This window comes from Hyla sarda, chromosome 1 (assembly GCF_029499605.1).
Source record: "Hyla sarda isolate aHylSar1 chromosome 1, aHylSar1.hap1, whole genome shotgun sequence".
Lineage (NCBI taxonomy): Eukaryota > Metazoa > Chordata > Amphibia > Anura > Hylidae > Hyla > Hyla sarda.
The window spans coordinates 19,201,136-19,221,704 of record NC_079189.1 but is presented as its reverse complement, the minus strand read 5'-3'; the positions used below and the strand labels follow the sequence as shown (position 1 = coordinate 19,221,704).

Here is a 20,569-nt window from a genome sequence, read left to right as displayed (position 1 = left end):
GCCGCGTGCGTAAATGTCCGAACTATTAAAATAAAATGTTAATGATCCCGTACGGTGAACGGCGTGAACGAAAAAAAATTTAAAAAGTCCAAAATTCCTACTTTTTTAATACATTTTATTAAAAAAAAAATTATAAAAAATGTATTAAAAGTTTTTTATATGCAAATGTGGTATCAAAAAAAAGTACAGATCATGGCGCAAAAAATGAGCCCCCATGCCGCCGCTTATACGGAAAAATAAAAAAGTTATAGGTCATCAAAATAAAGGGATTATAAACGTACTAATTTGGTTAAAAAGTTTGTGATTTTTTTTAAGCGCAACAATAATATAAAAGTATATAATAATGGGTATCATTTTAATCGTATTGACCCTCAGAATAAAGAACACATGTCATTTTTACCAGAAATTGTACGGCGTGAAAACAAAACCTTCCAAAATTAGCAAAATTGCGTTTTTCGTTTTAATTTCCCCACAAAAATAGTGTTTTTTGGTTGCGCCATACATTTTATGATATAATGAGTGATGTCATTACAAAGGACAACTGGTCGCGCAAAAAACAAGCCCTCATACTAGTCTGTGGATGAAAATATAAAAGAGTTATGATTTTTAGAAGGCGAGGAGGAAAAAATGAAAACGTAAAAATTAAATTGTCTGAGTCCTTAAGGCCAAAATGGGCTGAGTCCTTAAGGGGTTAAGGACCCAGGGCGTATCCATACGCCCGTGGGAATTTCAGTCCCCGCCGTGCTCCGGGCGGGGACAGGGCCAGGGTGACTGCTGATATCAATCAGCATGCACCACGTGCAAATGCCCAGGGGGCCCCCCCGTCGGCGATCGGCGCAAATCGCAAGTGAATTCACACTTGCGATTTGCGCCGATTCCGGGTCATACGGGTCTATTGTGACCCGGTGACCCGGAATAGAAGGGGGATCGAGGTTGTCTAAGACACCCACGATCCCCCTGTGGGCATAGGAATGAGGTGGCAGGGTTGCCACCTCTCCTATCCCTGCTATTGGGGGGCGGGGGGGGGTTAACTTTTGTTTTCCCCGTCCTGCCCACCCACAATAGGCGGGGCAGAATGGGGAACCGAAGGGGATCGGGCGACGACGTCCACTTACCCGTCCTGAGGCGACGTTGATCGGCGGGCGGCGTCACGTGCGTCTGAAGAGGACGGCTCCCGGGATCCTACGGAAGCCGGTAAATAGATCTGGAGGGCTACAGTCTGAGAGCGTGGTCTCTAACTGTAGCCCTCCAGATGTTGCAAAACTACGACTCCCAGCATGCCCAGACAGCTGTTTGAGCATGCTGGAATATGTAGTTTTGCAACAGCTGGAGGGCTGCAGTTTGAGACCACTATACAGTGGTCTCTAAACTATATCCCTCCAGATGTTGCAAAACTACAACTCCTAGCATGCCCACATAGCTGTTTGTTGTCTGGACATGCTGGGAGTTGTAGTTTTGCAACATCTGGAGGTCCACAGTTTGGAAATCACTGTGCAGTGGTCTAAAAACTGTAGCTCTCCAGATGTTGCAAAACTGCAATTCCCAGCATGCCCAGAAAGCAAACAGCTGTCTCGGCATGCTGGGAGTTGTAGTTGGGTACCTCCAGCTGTTGCATAACTACATCTCCCAGCATGCCCATCGGTGATTAGTACATGCTGGGAGTTGTAGTTTTGCAACAGCTGGAGGCACACTGGTTGGAAAATATTGAGTTAGGTAACAGAACCTAACTGAAGGTTTTCCAACCAGTGTGCCTCCAGCTGTTGCAAAACTACAACTCCCAGCATGCACGGTCTGTCAGTACATGCTGGGAGTTGTAGTTTTGAAACAGCTGGAGGTTTGCCCCCCCCCCCCCCCCCCCATGTGAACGTACAGGGTACATTCACACTGGCGGGTTTACAGTAAGTTTTCTGCTTCAAGTTTGGGCTGCGGCAAATTTTTTGCCGCAGTGCAAACTCCTAGCGGGAAATTCACCGTAACCGCCAGTGTGAATGTACCCTAAAAACACTACACTACACTAACACCTAATAAAGGGTAAAACACTACATATCCACCCCTTACACTGCCCCCCCCCCAATAAACAATTTAAAATGTCTTGTACGGCAGGGTTTCCAAAATGAAGCCTCCAGCTGTTGCAAAACAACAACTCCCAGCATTTCTGGACAGCCACTGACTGTCCAGGCATGCTGGGAGTTTAGCAACAGCTGGAGGCACCCTGTTTAGGAATCACTGGCGTAGAATACCCCTATGTCCACCCCTAAGCAATCCCTAATTTAGTCCTCAAATGCGCATGGTGCTCTCTTACTTCGGAGCCCTGTCGTATTTCAAGGAAACAGTTTAGGGCCACATATGGGGTATCGCCGTACTCGGGAGAAATTACACTACAAATTTTGGGGGGCTTTTTTTCCTTTTACCGCTTGTGAAAAGGAAAAGTTGGGGGCTACACCAGCCTGTTAGTGTAAAATTTTTAATTTTTTTACACTAACATGCTGGTGTTGCCCCATACTTTTTATTTCCACAAGCGGTTAAAGGAAAAAAAGACCCCCAAAATTTGTAACGCAATTTCTCCTGAGTACAGAAATACCCCAGATGTGGGCGTAAAATGCTCTGCGGGCACACAACAAGGCTCAGGTGTGAGAGCGCACCATGTACATTTGAGGCCTAAATTGGTGATTTGCACAGGGGTGGCTGATTTTACAGCGGTTCTGACAAACGCAAAAAAAAAAAAAAATACCCACATGTGACCCCATTTTGGAAACTACACCCCTCACCGAACGTGACAAGGGGTATAGTGAGCCTTAAAACCCCACTGGTGTTTGACGAATTTTCATTAAAGTTGGATGGGAAAATGAAAAAAATTATATTTTTTCACTAAAATGCTGGTGTTACCCTAAATTTTTCATTTTCACATCGGGAAAAAGGAAAAAATCACCCCCAAATTTGTAAACCCATCTCTTCTGAGTAAGAACATACCCCATATGTGAATTTAAAGTGCTCTGCGGGCGAACTACAATGCTCAGAAGAGCAGGAGCGCCATTGGGATTTTGTAGAGAAAATTTGTCCGGAATTGAAGGCCACATGTGTTTACAAAGCCCCCATAGTGCCAGAACAATGGACCCCCGACACATGTAACCCCATTTTGGAAACTACACCCCTCACGTAATGTAATAAGGGGTACATTGAGAATTTACGCCCCACAGGTGTCTGACAGATTTTTGGAACAGTGGTCCGTGAAAATGAAAATTTTAATTTTTCATTTGCACAGCCCACTGTTCCAAAGATCTGTGGGGTGTAAATACTCACTGCACCCCTTATTAAATTCTGTGAGGGGTGTAGTTTCCAAAATGGGGTCACATGTGGGGGGTTCCACTGTTCTGGAACCACGGGGGGCTTTGTAAACACACATGGCCCCTGACTGCCATTCCAAACTAATTCTCTTTCCAAAAGCTCAATGGCGCTCCTCCTTATCTGAGCATTGTAGTTCGCCAGCAGAGCATTTTACGTCCTAACATGGGGTATTTCCATACTCAGAAGAAATGGGGTTACACATTTTGGGGGTCATTTTCTCCTATTACCCCTTGTAAAAATGTAAAATTTAGGGGAAAAACTGCATTTTAGTAAAAAAAAAAAAAAATTTCATTTACACATGCAACTTTAACGAAAAGTCGTCAAACACCTGTGGGGTGTTAAGGCTCAGCGGACCCATTGTTACGTTCCTTGAGGGGTGTAGTTTCCAAAATAGTATGCCATGTGGGTATTTTTTGCTGTTCTGGCACCACAGGGGCTTCCTAAATGCGACATGCCCCCAAAAAACCATTTCAGCAAAAGTTGCTTTCAAAAAGTCAAATGTGACTCCTTCTCTTCTGAGCATTGTAGTTTGCCCGCAAAGCATTTTACGTCCTAACAAGGGGTATTTCCATACTCAGAAGATATGGGGTTACAAATTTGGGGGGGCATTTTCTCCCATTACCCTTTGTAAAAATGGTAAATTTGGGGGAAAAACTGCACTTTAGTGAAAAAATTTTTTTTTCATTTACACATCCGACTTTAACGAAAAGTCATCAAACACCTGTGGGGTGTTAAGGCTCACTGGACCCCTTGTTACGTGCCTTGAGGGGTCTAGTTTCCAAAATGGTATGCCATGTTGGGGTTTTCTGCTGTTCTGGCACCATAGGGGCTTCCTAAATGTGACATGCCCCCCAAAAACCATTTCAGCAAAATTCCCTCTCCAAAATCCTATTGTCGCTCCTTCCCTTACACATATGAGGTATTTCCTTACTCGAGAGAAATTGGGTTACAAATTTTGGGGGGATTTTTCATCTATTACCCCTTGTAAAAATTCAAAAACTGGGTCTACAAGAACATGCGAGTGTAAAAAATGAAGATTTTGAATTTTCTCCTTCACTTTGCTGCTATTCCTGTGAAACACCTAAAGGGTTAACACACTTACTGAATGTCATTTTGAACACTTTGGGGGGTGCAGTTTTTATAATGGGGTCATTTGTGGGGTATTTCTAATATGAAGGCCCTTCAAATCCAATTCAAAACTGAACTGGTGCCTGAAAAATTCCGATTTTGAAAATTTTGTGAAAAATTGGAAAATTGCTGCTGAACTTTGAAGCCCTCTGATGTCTTCCAAAAGTAAAAACACGTCAATTTTATGATGCAAACATAAAGTAGACATATTGTATATGTAAATCAATGTATAATTTATTTGGAATATCCATTTTCCTTACAAGCAGTGAGCTTCAAAGTTAAAAAAATGCAAAATTTTCAATTTTTTCATCAAATTTTGGAATTTTTCACCAAGAAATGATGCAAGTATCGACAAAATTTTACCACTAACATAAAGTAAAATATGTCGCGAAAAAACTATCTCGGAATCAGAATGAAAGGTAAAAGCATCCCAGAGTTATTAATGCTTGAAGTGACAGTGGTCAGATGTTCAAAAAATGGCCGGGTCCTTAAGGTATATTTGGGCTGGGTCCTTAAGGGGTTAAAGGGGTTGAAAAAAAAAAAAACACATTTCACTCACCCATAACATTCCATATTCTATATGGGAGTAAAGAAGAACTCCAGGTTCTTCCTTTCTCTCTATATACTGCTGTAAGGTGTCTGTACTAACTATGGGAACAATTCTGCGTCAAGACATTGAATTGAGAGAATCCAGAGATAAAAGAAAAAAAAAAAAAAAAAGCAGAAGAGACATTACACATACCGTTAACCCCTTAATGGCAGGTGTACTGAAATTAATAATAAAACGTCTTAATCTTAATCCTTCCAGTACTTATTAGCTGCGGAATACTACAGAGGAAATTATTTTCTGCTGACATCATGGCCACAGTGCTCTCTGCTGACACCTCTGTCCATTTTAAAAACTGTCCAGAGTAGGAGAAAATCCCCATAGAAAACATATGCTGCACTGGACAGTTTCTAAAATGGACAGAGATGTCAGCAGAGAGCTCTGTGTTCCAAAAAGAAAATAATTTCCTCTGTAGTATTCCGCAGCTAATAAGTACTAGAAGGATTAAGATTTTTTAATAGAAGTAATTTACAAATCTGTTTAACTTCCTGGCACCGGTTGATTAAAAAAAAAAGTTTTCCACCGGAGTACCCCTTTAAGGGTCTATTCACACGTACAGTATTCTGTGCAGATTTGATGCAGAGAATTTCAAGCTGTGTTCACTCATTCAGTTTACATTGAAATCTGCAGCATCAAATCTGCGCAGAATACTGTACGTGTGAATAGACCATAAAGGTACAAATAAGGTGCTGCCTATATCCAACCAAGGTCCAAATAATAGGAATGGTAAATCATGAGAAAACTAAATGAATCCAGAATAACTTGTACATTGTGCTTACCGGCATAACCCTGTAGCCACAAAATGAGCTGTAACCGATTCTGGAACAAAAATAAATAAATAATTAAACTATTATATACAAATCCAAAAGGGTCCTGAGGAAGAAAGGGGTCATCTTTTCAAAACTTTTTTGTTCGTGGTGTTTTAGCAATAAAATTGTCTATTTATTTTATATATTTGGTCGGGAATCGGTTGTCTTATGCAGCTCTCTCCATTCCCTCTCCCAGCAGGAAGTCCCAGCATTCAAATTAGTGCAAGTACAAATTATAAGTAGATACTTATGTATCAAAACTATAGTCTATCTCTGTTTTTAAAACTGAAAGAAAAAATGCCTTTTCCTCTCCACTCTACAAGCTACCACTTCTTTGTCCATATATCAGTGTTCCAAATGTATGATTTTGTTGAGCAAAGTACATGAATTTGCCTCTCGACCAGGGGGATGGAGTATTGTGACATCATGACTCTGCCCCCGTAGTCGGGAGGCATAAGACTTGGAGCCTTCAGCGCTTCCTGCAGTGCTCACAGGTGGGTGCTGCATGCTAGATTGCGGGGGTCCCCAGCGGCAGGACCCCAGTGATCAGATATCTTATCCCCTATCCTTTGGATAGAGGATAAGATGTCTTAGGGCCGGAGTACCCCTTTAAAGGGGTTCTCCGATGCTTACACATCTTATCCCATATCCAAAGGATAGGGGATAAGATGCCTGATCGCGGGAGTCCCGCAGCTGGGGACGCCCGTGATCATGCACGCGGCACCCCGTTTGTAATCAGTCCCCGTAGCATGTTCGCTCTGGGTCTGATTACGGTCGACCACAATGCCGGCGGCGTCTGACGTCACGCCTCCGCCCCCATGTGACATCACGCTCCGCCCCTCAATGCAATCCTACGGGAGGGGGCGTGATAGCTATGGGACTCCTGCGATCAGGCATCTTATCCCCTATCCTTTGGATAGGGAATAAGATGTCTTAGGGTCCGAGTACCCCTTTAATGGATGGTTGTTCTTCCTATTTGATTATATACCACTTTGTCTGCCGATTATATATTTTTTGCTCTTTTCCAGAAGTCCGTGTTCTTGTCAGTCCATCCTCAGAAATGAGAGAAGGGAACATAGTCACAATGACTTGTGAAGTTTTAGATAATCCTCAAGAAATAAATAGTTACACCTGGTACAAGAATAGTCGGGGGTTCCGGGAAGTCAAAGTGAGTTCCATTGGCCTTGGGAAAGTAAGCGGCAGCGATGCTGGGTCATACTCCTGCACGGCCCATACAACAGAGGGCTCCAAGACATCTCCACCAGTCTCCTTATCTGTTTTATGTGAGTAAATGTCCTTCAGCTTAAAGGGGTACTCCACTGCTCAGCGTTTGGAACACCGAAGCCGAGAGCTTGTGAAGTCATGCCCCCTCAATGCAAGTCTATGGGAGGGGGCATGATGGCTATCACGACCCCTCCCATAGACTTGCATTGAGGGGGTGGGGCATGACGCCATGAGGGGGCGGGGCTATGATGTCACGAGCTCCCGACTCCAGCATTCGGAACAGTTTGTTCCAAACGCTGAGCAGTGGAGTACCCCTTTAACATCTTCCATATTACAGGAAAAACATTTGTCAGCTAGATCCTTCTCAGTAGAGACGTCCATTGTTTTTACATAGTCTTCTTCAATAGTTATTTTCTTTACCTTTCTTTTAATAGATCCCCCAAAGAACTTTTCCATAAATTCATTTTTAGAACTTCAGGGTAGACAGCTCGGAATCATATTGTGCACAGTGGACAGTAACCCTCCCTCACAGATGTATCTTCGTAAAGGAAAAGAACTATTGGACCCTTCCAATCTCCAGAATTCTACCCAAATGCTCCGACTATATTCTTCTCACAACACATTGAGACTAGAAATTGGAGACATCACAAGTGAGGATCAAGGGGAATACACATGTGAGGCCAAGAATTCTCTCGGCACTTTGGAAACCACAATACGATTCACAGCACAAAGTGAGTAGAGGATGATTATGTAATATATATATATATATATATATATATATATATATATATATATATGTTTGTTCTATGTGTGCTACCAGACAACAACATAAATAAATGGGCCCTGTCATTCAATGAAAACACTTGATATGCCGTAGAGACAAATCAAAACTTTTGTTAGTTCAGGGTTTGTGTGGAACATGTCAGCTCTAATGATCGGTGAATATACTTTCTATAATGCTGCCTTTTATGTCAAATATAACTACTATAATACTGCCTCATATGTACAATAGTATATATACAATGATACTACTCCTATGTACAAGAATATAACTACTATAATACTGCTCCTATATACAAGAACATAACTACTATAATACTGCTCCTATATACAAGAATATAACTACTATAATACTGTTCCTATACACAAGAATATAACTACTATAATACTGCCTCCTATATACATGAATATAACTACTATAATACTGCTCCTATATACAAGAACATAACTACTATAATACTGCCCCTATATACAAGAATATAACTACTATAATACTGCTCCTATGTACAAGAATATAACTACTATAATACTGCTCCTATGTACAAGAATATAACTACTATAATACCGCTCCTATGTTCAAGAATATAACTACTATAATACTGCTCCTATATACAAGAATATACGGTAACCACTATAATACTGCTCCTATGTACAAGAATATAACTACTATAATACTGCCCCTATATACAAGAATATAACTACTATAATACTGCTCCTATACACAAGAATATAACTACTTTAATATTGTTCCTATGTACAAGAATATAACTACTATAATACTGCCTCCTATATACCAAGAATATAACTACTATAATACTGCTCCTATATACAAGAATATAACTACTATAATACTGCCCCTATATACAAGAATATAACTACTATAATACTGCTCCTATGTAAAAGAATATAACTACTATAATACTGCTCCTATATACAAGAATATAACTACTATAATACTGCCTCCTATATACAAGAATATATGTTATACAGATGGGACATGTGGCTACATAACCCTCAAAATATAGTCCAGATTTAGTCCTCTTTAATACTACTGTCACCCTTCAATTTAGCCTCCTACTCTATTTCGATTCACACCCGTGGAGCTTTCACCTTTTACCTTTTATTTTGTGGTTGATTTTTCTTTTTGTGTTGGTTCTATATTCTTTACTAAAATGACCATACAGCTAAACTAAATGGAATGTAATTTGGTTAATTGATTTGTTTTAAATACTGCAAAACTGATTCATACATATTTTGATGCCTTTTGTTTGTATTAACTTGAAAAATGTTTAATAAACTTCAAGTTTAAAAAAAAAAAAAGAATATAACTACTATAATACTGCCCCTATATACAAGAATATAACTAATATAATAATAACTCAGCAAGAGTGGATAGTCGGCACCTCTACCCCAGATAGCGCTCCTCCCTTAGTGCTTCAGCAGCAAGATGTATGCAACCTGGTTCCTGAATCTGTCCGAAACAGTTCCGTAAAGTGCTGGCAAGCACTTTTTTTCTTCTGTGCATATAACTAATATAATACTGCTCTCTATATACAAGAATATAACTACTATAATACTGCTTCTATATACAACAATATAACTACTATAATACTGCTCCTATATACAAGAATATAACTACTATAATACTACTCCTATGTACAAGAATATAACTGCTATAATACTGCTCCTATATACAACAATATAACTACTATAATACTGCTCCTATATAGAAGAATATAACTACTATAATACTGCTCCTATATACAAGAATATAACTACTATAATAATGCTCCTATATTCAAGAATATAACTACTATAATACTGCCTCCTATATACAAGAATATTACTACTATAATACTGCTCCTATATACAAGAATATAACTAATATAATACTGCTCTCTATGTACAAGAATATAACTACTATAATACTGCTCCTATATACAACAATATTACTACTATAATACTGCTCCTCTATACAAGAATATAACTACTATAATACTGCCTCCTATATACAAGAATATAACTACTATAATACTGCCCCTATATACAAGAATATAACTACTATAATACTGCCTCCTATATACAAGAATATAACTACTATAATACTTCCTCCTATATACAAGAATATAACTACTATAATACTGCCCCCTATATACAAGAATATAACTACTATAATACTGCTCCTATGTACAAGAATATAACTACTATAATACTACCGCTATATACAAGAATATAACTACTATAATACTGCTCCTATATACAAGAATATAACTACTATAATACTGCTCCTATATACAAGAATATAACTACTATAATACTGCTCCTATATACAAGAATATAACTACTATAATACTGCCTCCTATATACAAGAATATAACTACTATAATACTTCCTCCTATATACAAGAATATAACTACTATAATACTGCCCCCTATATACAAGAATATAACTACTATAATACTGCTCCTATGTACAAGAATATAACTACTATAATACTGATCCTATATACAAGAATATAACTACTATAATACTGCTCCTATATACAAGAATATAACTACTATAATACTGCTCCTATATACAAGAATACAACTACTATAATACTGCCCCTATATACAAGAATATAACTACTATAATACTGTTCCTATATACAAGAATATATCTACTATAATACTGCCTCCTATATACAAGAATATAACTACTATAATACTGCTCCTATATTCAAGAATATATCTACTATAATACTGCTCCTATATACAAGAATATAACTTACTATAATACTTCTCCTATATACAAGAATATAACTACTATAATACTGCCCCCTATATACAAGAATATGACTACTATAATACTGCTCCTATGTACAAGAATATAACTACTATAATATTGCCTCCTATATACAAGAATATAACTACTATAATACTGCTCCTATATACAAGAATATAACTACTATAATAATGCTCCTATATACAAGAATATAACTACTATAATACTGCCTCCTATATACAAGAATATTACTGCTATAATACTGCTCCTATATACAAGAATATAACTAATATAATACTGCTCTCTATGTACAAGAATATAACTACTATAATACTGCTCCTATATACAACAATATTACTACTATAATACTGCTCCTCTATACAAGAATATAACTACTATAATACTGCCTCCTATATACAAGAATATAACTACTAGCCAAGTCAGCCAGAGAAAGCGCCGTCCGGCGTGAAACTAGTCGTGTGTGGCTTTTTTCTCTCCTCCACGTCCTGCACCTGTTATTCCGATCTTATGATCTGAAATAAATCTCTCCTGTTCCCGGCTTTTGACAGTGGGTGAGTGCGGTACTTCTTTCTTTACTCGCTTTTTGGATTTATATGAATACTTTACCGTTACCTGCACCTCCAGGTCTAGCCTGGATTATCAGTCCACCTGCACAGCCTCGCATTGTATGCTAAGAACTTTACCTGTTACTAAGGGAGACCACACAATAGTGCCACTCATCTTGTTGGACAATATAACTACTATAATACTGCTCCCTATATACAAGAATATAACTACTATAATACTGCTCCTATATACAAGAATATAACTACTATAATACTGCTCCTATATACAAGAATATAACTACTATAATACTGCTCCTATATACAAGAATATAACTACTATAATACTGCCACCTATATACAAGAATATAACTACTATAATACTGCTCCTATGTACAAGAATATAACTACTATAATACTGATCCTATATACAAGAATATAACTACTATAATACTGCTCCTATATACAAGAATATAACTACTATAATACTGCTCCTATATACAAGAATACAACTACTATAATACTGCCCCTATATACAAGAATATAACTACTATAATACTGTTCCTATATACAAGAATATATCTACTATAATACTGCCTCCTATATACAAGAATATAACTACTATAATACTGCTCCTATATTCAAGAATATATCTACTATAATACTGCTCCTATATACAAGAACATAACTTACTATAATACTTCTCCTATATACAAGAATATAACTACTATAATACTGCCTCCTATATACAAGAATATGACTACTATAATACTGCTCCTATATACAAGAATATATCTACTATAATACTGCTCCTATATACAATAATATATCTACTATAATACTGTACCCAATGCTCAGGGATACTGAGTGGAATAATTCATATACCTGACAGGGATTCCTCTTTAAACCCCTGTGGAAGTGAATTGCTGACGTGCTTTTTCTCTGTGAGCATAAACCATAATGGATACATTTCCCATCTGTTTATAGCATTATCAAAACTATTCAGACCCTAGCACAAGAATCCTCTTACATGGATGGTTTTCTGGCTTATTTTTTAGGTGCACGGCTGACGGTACTACCATCTGAGGAGATATATGAGGGCCACTCAGTGACGCTCACATGTGAGGTTCCCCGAATGGAAAATACAACCTACATCTGGTACAAGAATAACAAATGGCTTCATGAAGGTCCCCAGGAGACGTATGTACTGCTCAATGTGTCCAGCTCCGAGACAGGTTCCTACCACTGTCTGGCAAATCACAGGATAGGGAGCAGGACCTCCCCTCTGGTTGGAATAAGCGTGCTCTGTAAGTCAAAAGTCGAAGAGTCAATATCCCTTGTTCACATTTGATAAAATCATATTGTCCCCTAGAAGATATGAGATTAAAGGAGAACTCCAGAACACAAAAATTGTCCTTCATACTGCCAGCAGTAAAAAAAAAAAAATAGATACAGACCTTCCTTCGCTCCCCCGGTGCCTCCGGTAACCCGCTCTGGTCTCCGCCACGATCCTCTTCCTGGTTGCTGGTGGTCGGTGAGTCATACTGCACTCAGCCAATCACCGGCTGCAGCGAAGTCCCGACTCGGCCGGCGATAGGCTGAGCGGCAGTGTGACGTTCTTGGCCCCGGTAGCAGGTGCCGGTGTGGTGAAGAATTGTGTGTCTTGGAGCGTTCTCACACTGCCGCTCAGCCTATCGCCGGTCGAGTCGGGACTTCGCTGCGGCCGGTCATTGGCTGAGTGCAGTATGATTCATCCGACCACCCACAACCAGGAAGAGGATCGCAGTGGAGACCGGAGCGGGTTACCGGAGGCAACGGGGGGAGCAAAGAAAGGTATGTACCTGTTTATTTTTTTTCTGCCAGCAGTATGGAGGACAATTTTCGTGTTCTGGAGTTCTCCTGTAATATGGATATTGTCTGCTTGACTTGTTGCCCCTACTACATTTTATTGTCATGTTACAGATCGGCCCAAGAATCTGGGGATCTCATCCTTCTTAGAGTCCCATGAAAGAAAGAGAGGAATCATATTGTGCAGTGTGGACAGCCACCCTCCATCCACCATCCGAATTTACAGGAACGATCTACTCCTGGGGAGCTCAGCGGTGATACAGGCCGACCGTGGTCACAAGTATTGGGCTTCTGCATCGTATAACCGTCTACGACTGGAGATACGGGACATCACGGCAGAGGATGGTGGAAGCTACGTCTGTACAGCCAACAACACATTGGGAACAGCAAGTTTATCCATAGACATCAATATTACAGGTGGGTTATATTTTCCTTTTTGCACCCCGAGCAAAGTGTTTTTTCCTATAAAGAAAGCGGTATTTTTGGGCTTCGATATTAATCCCCTATTATCATCATCGGCTCAACTATTGGCACCTTCATTAATAAGTGCGTAGAAGAGGACCCCTTCCCTAAATTGTTTTCTAGGCACAGCATCAAGGGCGTACGTACCACGGTGGCAGATCATAGGTCTGCTATGGGACTCTTGGAGAGAGGGAACCCCATCCTGGTTGGTCAATAAAACATTGTGCAGATTTCCTCTCCCTGGAAAACTGCATTGTCAGCACATTTAAGGGGTATTTCATGAAAAAAAAAAAAATTTCATATCAACCAGGACATATTTTTCATATCAACCAGATATTGCTTCCATCAGAAACTTTCCAGTATTTCATACTTAAAAAGCCAGTCAAGAAACTGGCCACTATGCCCCCCCCCCCCCCTGTCTCCTGGGACACATACCAGTCCTGCAGTGTCCAGTGGTCATCAACATGTCATGGACACCATGAGTGATTGACAGGGCTGCAAGCAGGTCCAGGGCCCTCTGTGAGTCAGAGCAAAGTAAGGGGGAGGAGTCATCACAGTGAGGAGGAGAGGGGACATGCTCCATGCCTCTGCATGGATTGAAACCTCACTGAACAAATGATGACAAGTAAGTAAAGGTAATTCTGAGAGAAATATAGGTTGTAGACACACAAAAATTAGATGTACATGATCAGGATGAGGTACTGAACAACATATAACAGGTTTTTTTTTGTTTGGGGGGAGGGGGGGATCTGACAGATACACTTTAAGTATAAATTGGTTCTTATTCCTCACAGTTCTCTAAGTAACCACTACATTTACGCTGCGAACAATAAAGGGGTACTCCGCTGCTCCAGTGTCCAAGAACATTTTGTTCCAAATGCTGAGTGTGGGCTGCACTCAGTGTTCGGAACAAAATGTTCCCGGACGCTAGGGCAGCGCAGTACCCCTTTAAGCCACTGTAGGACAACCTAAAATTGAAGTCCTTATTTCTTCCCACAGACTTGGAGACTCTGGTCTATAAGGTCATCTTCTGGGCGGCTTTCTTTTGTATTTTGCTCTTGGTCATCACCATAATTGTACTTATCCGCAGGAAGAAGTAAGTCACTTTATTTACTTTATTTGAAGCGTCCTGTTTGGGGTGGGCAGGAGTGGTGGTCTAGCATACATGTTGTCGTTCACTTTCCTACCTAGTGTCTGGCACAACAAACCCAGTGTTTTCACATAAGTTTGCTTAATATTTTGCAGAAGTAAAGAGAAATATATGTGGACCACAGACGAGGAACCTATAGAAATGGACAATAAGGGACCATCACGTGTAAGGACTTTTCATCTTACGCTGTATTAGACAACATATACAATGTATATTACGAAAGTATTCCAAGGATCAGTGGATGCAGCTGATAACCTGATAATGTCAAACAAACTGTAGGTAAATCCCCGGTAATATGAGGGACCATATTGTGCCCTAAATTTTAATACTTACCTGTGCACCTATTGACCGGCAGGATGACTGATTCCCTGACTGCAATAGTGGACCTTTGATCATGAGGCATTATGAACAGGGTAACGGGTCCATAATCATATTACATCCATCTTTTGCTGTTCTTCCTTTGTACAGTATACTTGTATATCTTCATCAGGGATTTTACCTACACAAGATTTCTCTATTGTTCACTTTCACCCACTCATCCCAGTTGACTCTGTAAGTTTGCCTGCCCACTCATCCCAGCTGACTCTGTAAGTTTGCCTGCCACAAAGAGGGCTTGACTGGCCCTTCTACAGAGACAAACTGAAGGGTACAGATGTTTCAGGAAATGTTCCTTTCAAATTCAGCATTGCCAGATCCTATTACTTAGAGATCCAGTTAGAGGGTAACCCCTAGGTAGGTGAGCGTTAGTGATGACACTTATTAAGCTTTTTGTCTGGTTTCTCTATTAGGATATAATTCAAAACAGTGATACAGGAGAGGACAACACCCAGGACTGGGAAACCTTGCATGGTGGGGCTTCTGGATTCAAGACCTTCATACAATGACTGCCGGGTATCCAGGTAGGTAGCCCCTTAAGCTTCAGAGAGGAGGATGTGCAATGTCCCGGTACTGTCTCCCAGCTGCTATAGAGTAAAGTCAGGTCACTGAGAAGTTAAAGGGGTACTCCGCTGCTCAGCGTTTGGAACAAACTGTTCAGAATGCTGGAGCCGGGAGCTTGTGACATCATAGCCCCGCCCCCTCATGACATCACGCCCCACCTCCTCAATGCAAGTCTATGGGAGGGGGTGTGCGAATATCGGCACTTTGAGAATATTTAGAATAGAGTGTAGGGCTGGGCGGTATATCGGCTGATACCAAATACCGAAATGCACGATATGAATTTTTCCCAATACCGCAATACTGGTTTGGCCCCTCCCCCTCTGGAATGAAAGAATTATCAGCCCAGCGCAGCACTGTCCCCACATTAGTGGCCCCACATAATCATATGTGGCCCGCTAGCGCTGTTCTGCAACCCCCGGCCCCAATTAATTATCAGCCCAGCGGGGTGATCACATGTCACCCACAAGCGCTAACCTCCTCGTCTTCCTGTTTGTTGCGGGCCGGCGCTGACACTCTATACTGTACGCCAGTGGTCTTCAACATGTGGACCTCCAGATGTTGCGAAACTACAACTCCCAGCATGCCCGGACAGCCGCTGGCTGTCCTGGCATGCTGGGAGTTGTAGTTTTGCAACATCTGGAGGTCCGCAGGTTGGAGACCACTGCTGTACGCTGTATCCCTATGCCCGGGCTCCAAAAGTTAAACAAAATAAATAGAGATGAGCGAACTTACAGTAAATTCGATTCGTCACGAACTTCTCGGCTCAACAGTTGATGACTTATCCTGCATAAATTAGTTCAGCTTTCAGGTGCTCCGGTGGGCAGGAAAGAGTCTTCTAGGACTGTATCCACCTTTTCCAGCCCACGGGAGCACCTGAAAGCTGAACTAATTTATGCAGGACAAGTCATCAACTGCCGAGCCGAGAAGTTTGTGACGAATCGAATTTACTGTAATCGAATTTACTTTTACTCACCTTCCCTGTCGGTCAGGACCAGCTACCTGGAGACGGGAGCGTTGGCTGGTGATAGGCTGAGCCCACTGTCATGTAAGAAGCCGGCTCCTTACATGACAGTGGGCTCAGCCTATCACCGGGCGAGGCAGAACATCGCTGCGGCCGGTGATAGGCTGACGTCTCTCCGAATGTTCCCGTCCCCAGCGTAAGGCCAACGTCGGAACGTGCGTTAGTTAGCCCCGGGTATAGGGATACCGCACAGTATAGAGGGCTGCGCCGGCGGCCGCAACAAACAGGACAAGGAGGGCAGCGCTTGCAGGTGATATGTGAGTATTTACCCCGATGGGGACAGCGCAGTGCCGGGCTGATAATTTTGGGAGTGGGGTGGGCTAGATTTGGGGAATACTGTTATATACCATGGAACCGCCATAAGTTACAAAAAATACCGTGATACACATATTTGGTCATACCGCCCAGCCCTAATAGAGTGCTATGTATTCGTAATGACGAATATATATATATTTTTTTCACATGCAAATTTTTATGCAAATTTTCCATGTGAATTTTTGCATGGGAAAAAAAAAAGTGAACGAACATAGCGAATACGCGAATTTCGCGAACATAGGATGAATAATCGTCAATATCGCGAATTCGAATATGGCCCCTGCCGCTCATCACTGCTCCTAATAGTAAAAGTCCCACTATGGCCCCTTTTAGTGCCAACCACAGCGTCCCCCATGTAAGTGTCTACTGCAGTGCCCCTATAAAATTGCGCTGACCGTTATTAAGATACAGTAAGGACCGAAACAGGTGCAAAACGTTTAGGGACAAAACGGTCGTCAGGGGTAGCGTTCTCCTCGAAACGCATTCGGCCATCTCTACTTGGTTCTCTTATCTCTATGGTTGGCTGTGAGTCCGTATAATTTGATTATTTTTCCATTTTTTAGTCGAAATGTTAACCCCTCGGTGCTCCTGTAGACCCCAAGTTTATGGCAGATGTGCTGGACCTTGTGGCGAAGAACGTCGTGGACCTTCGGAACTTGTGCATGATAGTTGTATCCCACCTAGCCGCCATGTTCTCCTCAGGAATTGACAGATTTTGGGGAGGGGGGGGGGGGGGGAGGAATCTAATGTAAGATACTTGTACCACCCAAAGTTACACTAGCCGTACATTGTAGAGGGTCTTCTTCTAAGGGGCAAAATGTCATGAATGCAATGATTTGTTCTGCTTTCCACGCTACTGCTGCCCTTAAAGGGGTTATCCAGAAAAAACTTTATATATATATATATATATATATATATATATATATATATATATACACACACACATATATATATATATATATATATATATATATATATATATATATATATATATATCAACTGGCTACAGAAAGTTAAACAGATTTGTAAATTACTTCTATAAGAAAAAAATCGTAATCCTTTCAGTACTTATGAGCTGCTGAAGTTGAGTTGTTCTTTTCTGTCTAAGTGCTCTCTGATGACACCTGTCTCGGGAACTGTCCAGAGTAGAAGCAAATCCCCATAGCAAACCTCTTCTACTCTGTGCAGTTCCCGAGACAAGCAGAGGTGTCAGCAGAGAGCACTGTTGCCAGACAGAAAAGAACAACTCAACTTCAGCAGCTGATAATTATTGGAAGGATTCAGATTTTTTAATAGAAGTAATATGCAAATCTGTTTAACTTTCTGGAGTCAGTTGATGTAAAAAAAAAAAGTTTTTCCCTGGAATACCCCTTTAATAGCAATATGTACACACACATATATATATATATATATATATATATATATATATATATATATATATATATATTATAGTAAAGACTAATAATAAAGTAATTTTTGCAAATAATGATGCACTATTGTCTATATAAATGTTATCAACATGAGTAAGCGTGAGCTATGTAGATATTGTAATGTCGAGCATCATACATGTAAGTCAGTGTTTTCCCAACAGCGTTCCTCCAGCTGTTGCAAAACTACAACTCCCAGCATGCCCGGACAGCCGTTGGCTGTCCGGGCATGCTGGGAGTTGTAGTTTTGCAACAGCTGGAGGCACGCTGTTGGGAGAACACTGATTTAAATACTGTAATACTGTAATGTTGAGCATCATACATTTACCACATTCTTTCCGAACCAGTATTATCCTGTATATTACAATAAAGTCTTCTCCATGGGTAACATACACGTGAAATGGTCACTTTTGTTTTAACAAGATTTGCATAAATCGATTGTACAAGTAAATATTTGAAAACTTTGTAATGTATCTTAGCAAAGAGATTTCCGAATTACAAAAAAAAAAATTAAATAAATGTAAATAAATGAATGAATAAATAATCATATGCAATTCTAAGCATAAACACTAGATGGCAGTAAAGTATAGTATGTCTCTATAGACTTTAGTGATTTGTGTAACAGGATGGATCGTACTGATATACATCCCCTCCCACCCTATCTGTATACTGATGCTGCTATCTCTATAGGATCAGGATATATAGTAGTCATACACCTCCCCTCCCCCCCAGCTCTATCTGTATACTGATGATGCTATATAGGATCAGGATATATAGTAGTCATACACCTCCCCTCCTCCCCAGCTCTATCTGTATACTGATGATGCTATATAGGATCAGGATATATAGTAGTCATACACCTCCCCGCCCCCCCCCCCCAGCTCTATCCGTATACTGCTACTATCTCTATAGGATCAGGATATAAAGTAGTCATACACCACCCTGCCCCCCCCCCCCAGCTCTATCTGTATACTGCTGCTATCTCTTTAGGATCATATAAAGTAGTCATACACCTCCCCCCCCCCAGCTCTATCTATATCCTGCTGCTATCTCTATAGGATCAGGATATATAATATTCATACACCTACCCCGCCCCCCAGCTCTATCTGTATACTGTGGCTATCTCTATAGGATCAGGATATATAGTAGTCATACACCTTCCCATCCCTCAGCTCTATCTGTATACTGTTGCTATCTCTATAGGATCAAGATATATAATAGTCATACACCTACCCCCCCAGCTCTATCTGTATACTGCTGCTATCTCTATAGGATCAGGATATGTAGTAGTCATACACCTCCCCATCCCTCAGCTCTATCTGTATACTGCTGCTACCTCTATGGGATCAGGATATATATTAGTTATACATCTCTCCTTGCAGCTCTGTCTGTATACTGCTGCTGCTACCTCTATGGGATCAGGATATATAATAGTCATACACCTACCCCCTCCCCCCCCCTCAGCTCTATCTCTATAGGATCCGGATGTATAGTAGTCATACACCTCCCCGTCTCCAAACTCTATCTGTATACTGCTGCTATTTATATGGGATCAGGATATATATTAGTTATACATCTCCCCTTGCAGCTCTGTCTGTATACTGCTGCTGCTACCTCTATGGGATCAGGATATATAATAGTCATACACCTACCCCCCACCCCCAGATCTATCGGTATACCGCTACTATCTCTATAGGATCAGAATATGTAGTAGTCATACACCTCCCCGCCCCTAGCTCTATCTGTATACTGCTGCTATCTCTATGGGATCAGGATATATATTAGTTATACATCTCCCCTTGCAGCTCTATATGTATACTGCTGCTGCTACCTCTATGGGATCAGGATATATAATAGTCATACACCTACCCCCCACCCCAGCTCTATCAGTATACTGCTGCTATCTTTATAGCAGTGTTTCTCAAGCTCGGTCCTCGGTCCTCCATTTCCTTAGTCTTTCACAGGTGATATAACTGTGGTGATGCCTGATGCACTGACCATAATTATATCACCTGTGAAAGACTAAGGAAATCCTGAAAACAGGACCTGTATTGGGTACTTGAGGACCGAGCTTGAGAAACACTGCTCTAATGGGTCAGGATATATAGTAGCTCTATCTGTATACTGCAGCTCTATCTGTATACTGCAGCTATCTCTATAGGATCAAGATATATAGTAGTTATACACC

General features: G+C 40.7%; 1 protein-coding gene across 1 annotated transcript in view; it reads left to right on the top strand.

Moving 5' to 3' along the window:
- Positions 1-17,669, top strand: part of SIGLEC1 (sialic acid binding Ig like lectin 1) — an 87,984-nt gene extending 70,315 nt beyond the window's left edge. The window contains exons 16-23 of the mRNA XM_056552918.1: positions 6,918-7,172; positions 7,548-7,844; positions 12,278-12,526; positions 13,182-13,484; positions 14,529-14,625; positions 14,775-14,844; positions 15,468-15,578; positions 17,518-17,669. Of these exons, the coding sequence (XP_056408893.1) occupies positions 6,918-7,172; positions 7,548-7,844; positions 12,278-12,526; positions 13,182-13,484; positions 14,529-14,625; positions 14,775-14,844; positions 15,468-15,563 (1,367 nt within the window). The 3' untranslated portion in view covers positions 15,564-15,578; positions 17,518-17,669. The remainder of the gene's footprint in view (positions 1-6,917; positions 7,173-7,547; positions 7,845-12,277; positions 12,527-13,181; positions 13,485-14,528; positions 14,626-14,774; positions 14,845-15,467; positions 15,579-17,517) is intronic.
- The last annotated feature ends 2,900 nt before the right edge of the window (positions 17,670-20,569 follow it).